Source organism: Mustela erminea, chromosome 9, assembly GCF_009829155.1.
Source record: "Mustela erminea isolate mMusErm1 chromosome 9, mMusErm1.Pri, whole genome shotgun sequence".
Taxonomy (NCBI): Eukaryota; Metazoa; Chordata; class Mammalia; order Carnivora; family Mustelidae; genus Mustela; species Mustela erminea.
Window position 1 is genome coordinate 100490745 of NC_045622.1, and position 4051 is coordinate 100494795.

A 4051-nucleotide genomic window follows, 5' to 3' on the forward strand; every position below is an offset into this window, starting at 1 on the left:
AACAAGTCTTCAGGTATAAGATGAATAAGCTCTGAGGAATCTAGTGTATTACATGGTGACTACAGTTAACAATATTGTCCTGTATCCTGGAAAGTGCTAATAGAATAGATCTTCAATGTTTCCACCACTACCACCACTACATACAAACAAATCATGCTTATATGACACAATTCATCTGTTAACTCATAGTCTTTTGATAATCATTTCACAACATATACGTGTATTAAATCATCAAATTGTACACCTTAAGCCGCTACAATGTTATATGTCAATTATATCTCAATAGAGCTAGAAAAAAGCACTAGATTTAGTAAATTTCCAAGATTAAAATCATAAGGCATATGCTCTCAGACAACAAAATTAAATTACAAATAAATAACAATGAAATATCTTCTGAAATTCCAAGTACATGGTAATTAAGCATGGTCTTCTGAATGGCCTATAGGCTAAAGAAGGCCGCATTGGGAAAAATAAGAATATTTTGCAAACTGAATGTAAAAAGTACTGAATTTAGTGGTTTTCAACTAAAGTCATGTTTAGGTAAACTGTATAAACATTTATATGAGAAAAGAAGTGAAACTCAAATCAATAATCTAAACCTTAACTTAAAAATCTTCTGGAAAAGAAGATAAATGATAATGCCAAGAAATTTTCAATTTTTAAAATTCAAGTGACACAGAAAGTATTCTTTCTTTTCTTAGACCTGAGTGTGTAAATTCAGCCTTGCAGGTCAGAAGGAAGAAGTCAGTCCCTATAGTTCAGAGGCCACAGACAAGATCCACAAACTCTGAAGCAGGAAAAAAAAAAAAATAGCTATATTCCTCTCTTCCCATTCTTTTACTGACCTTTTCTAAAAGCACATTCACAAGAAACAGGAATCACTCTCGTGACTCATGGTTTTAGCTTTACTTAGTAGGTCAGAGAAGTACAGAAAGATGCTTCATAAAGACTCCTAGTCCCAAAAGATAGACGGTAATAGGAATAAAATAAATCCAAGGAACTGAGCTAAGAGCATCTTTATCCTGTTTATTGTTGTAAACAATAAGAACACAGGAAAGTCCTATGACATATTAAGTAGGAATTTTCTCTTAGAGCAGTGCTTCTCAAATTTAATATGCTTACAAATCACCTATGATGTAATCAAAACCCAGATTTGGACGTGCAGAATGTGGTGCTAAATTTCGAATAAACGCCAAGGTGATGTTGTTGCTGCTGATCTGTGGAGCACATGTTGAGGGACAAGAGCCTAGATTAATAAGTGAAACTCATTTTTTCCAGACTTGAGACTTTTAGCTGAGACATTTGAGACATATTCTTAGAAAATATCAAAATACATCATCATGATGCAAAGATATTTGAGCCAAAGGTTCACTTATGATTTACCAGAAACTGGAGGCAGTTCCATCTTAGTGACCATATTTCTTCTGAAAACATTCTTCAAGGCTCGCTTTACATCTTTGTTCCGTAGACTGTATATCAGTGGATTAAGCAGCGGACTTACAAAGGTGTAGAAGACAGCTATGATTTTGGATTCCTCGACAGTCTTGTCTGTAGGTGGTCTTACATACATGCAGAAGAGTGTCCCATAAAACAGGGTCACAGCCATCATGTGGGAACCACAGGTGGAGAATGCCTTGTGCCTTCCCTCTGCTGATTTGATCCGGAGGATGGCAGCAATAATGAAGGTGTAGGACACCAGGATGATGCTGAGGGAGTTGGAGAGGTTGAAGCCAGCTGATATGAGCATGGCATGCTCTTTGACATAAGTATCGGAGCAAGAAAGCTTAATGAGTGGTGGGTCAGCACAGTAGAAGTGGTTGATGACATTGGATCTACAGAAGCTCAAGCGGAAGGTCAGGATGGCCTGCAAAAGCCCATCTGAGAAGCCGTAGACATAAGGAAATGTGGCCAAGCAGATGCAAACACGCCTGGACATTTTCATACTATAGTGCAAAGGGTTACATATGGCCACATAGCGGTCATAGGCCATTGCTGCCAGCATGTAAAACTCAGTGAGGAGAAGTGCGATGAAAATGTAACACTGTGTAAAGCAGCCAGCAAAGGTGATGGTCTTCTTCTCTGACAAGAAATTACTCAACATCTGCGGGGTGGCATTTGAGGTGTAGCACAAGTCTACAAAGGCCAAATTAGTGAGGAAGAAGTACATGGGCGTGTGAAGGTGAGAGTCCAGCCTGATCAATAATATCAGGCCCAGGTTGCCTAAGAGGGTGGTGAGGTACACACCCAGAAACAGCACAAAGAGGAGAGGTTGGAGTTCGGGGCTATCTGTAAGGCCCAGGAGAATGAATTCTGTTACTACACTCTTATTTGTGATGGACATTTTCTCAGGGTCTGGACCTGTGCTAGAAACAATAGAAATGAAGGAGACAGGAAGGTACAAATCATATTACTGACTATTGAAATGATTTTTCTCATTATCTCCATGTATCATTCATATTATACTACCCTAAACAGATTCTGTACTTCTACTAATCCATTATTTCATTTGTCTTTGTATTGAATTACTATTATATTTCTCTATATAGACACCTACATTTATACCTATAGCTATACCTAAGGATAACAATATTTATACCTATTCCTATATCCATGTATACAACTGAGCTACATATCCTTTTTTTCTCTGCAGTATTTTTGGCTTCTCAAACTCTACTTATCCTACAAGGCTTGGTATGTTTTATGCTTCCAGCACAAGCTGCCTACTTCTCTTTCATTCTGTAGCACATTACATCACCATAATGTGTCTACTTTCTACTCCTCATATACTCCTTCCTCAGGGGCAGGGACAAAGTCTAGCTCATTATTGCACTGTGATTTCTTTTTCTTTCTTTCTTTCTTTCTTTCTTTCTCTCTTTCTTTCTTTCATTCTTTTTCTTTCTTTCTTTTTTGATTTTATTTATTTATTTAGAGAGAATGTGTGTGAGTGGGGGAATGAATGGGGGAGGGGCAGAAGGAGATAAAGAATCTCTGTCAGACTCTGTGCTGAGCTGAGAGCTGGATAGAAGGCTTAATCCCACAACACTGAGACATAACATGAACCGAAATCAAGAGTTGGATGCTCCACCAACAGAGCCGCCCAGATGCCCTGCATACTCTGACTTCTAAGTACTTTTAACGTACTGAATTTTAAAAATAAAAGAAAAAATAGAGTAAGTATGAAAAATGAATTACTTATAAGTGTTTTACTCATCTCCGTATCCCCACGGAACTTGACATGACAGCATGTCCTTAGGAGAAATAAGAGCTTTTGAATTTTAATGTACAAAGATATTTCTTAGAAAGCTTCTATCAAGAAAAGTCATAGAAAGTTTGTTTAGGAACCTCTTATGTGGGATATGGGTATCTTCATATGTAACAATTACCCAGGAGATTATGAAGCAGATGTTCCCAGATTCACAATTTTAAAAGGCACAGTCATAGAGTTCTCATAAACTTACGGCAAATAAATGAACAAAGAATCATCAAGTCACATTAATGCTCACTCAGTATTTTGCAAACAGTCTACAGTAATGATATAATGGGCCAATAAAGAAACAAGTTTTGCATAGTCAGTATTTATGTTGTTAATCACAACTTCTTTCTGTCTATAGTATGACAATCCCCATGGCTTTTTTAGCTCCCCTGTACATCACTACTGGTGTTGAATTTCCTCTTCCTTCCTTTCAAATGCCTTTTCTTGTTTGCCTTCTCCCTTCTCTTATATTCAATTTTTTTTTAAACTTGCCCGATTCTTATCTCATTTCCAAATGAGTCCCTGAAACTTAGTTTAGTCTAAGTTTTAGAAAGCCAATGACAGTGCCTTTTTGGGCTTTATCTCCTTTATCCAGAAGGGCAAGTACTTAACATTGGTTGAATGCACTAGTAAACGCTACTGATAATGACCAACGATCCTTAAGCATGAGTTTTCATTTCCTTATTTGTAAATGGGAATGAGAACATCTGTTTTGCCTGCCCCTAAAGTCATTGTGGACATCAAACTAGATGTTCATAAAGTAAGTGTTTATTGATACTCCACACATCATGTGGATAA

At 37.2% G+C, this 4051-nt stretch overlaps 1 protein-coding gene across 1 annotated transcript; it reads right to left on the reverse strand.

The window, feature by feature from the left end:
- Positions 1 to 1372: 1372 nt before the first annotated feature.
- Positions 1373 to 2341, reverse strand: LOC116599941 (olfactory receptor 5M11). The gene has a single exon (XM_032359876.1). It carries the CDS (start codon positions 2339 to 2341, stop codon positions 1373 to 1375), a length of 969 nt encoding a protein of 322 aa, XP_032215767.1.
- Positions 2342 to 4051: the final 1710 nt, after the last annotated feature.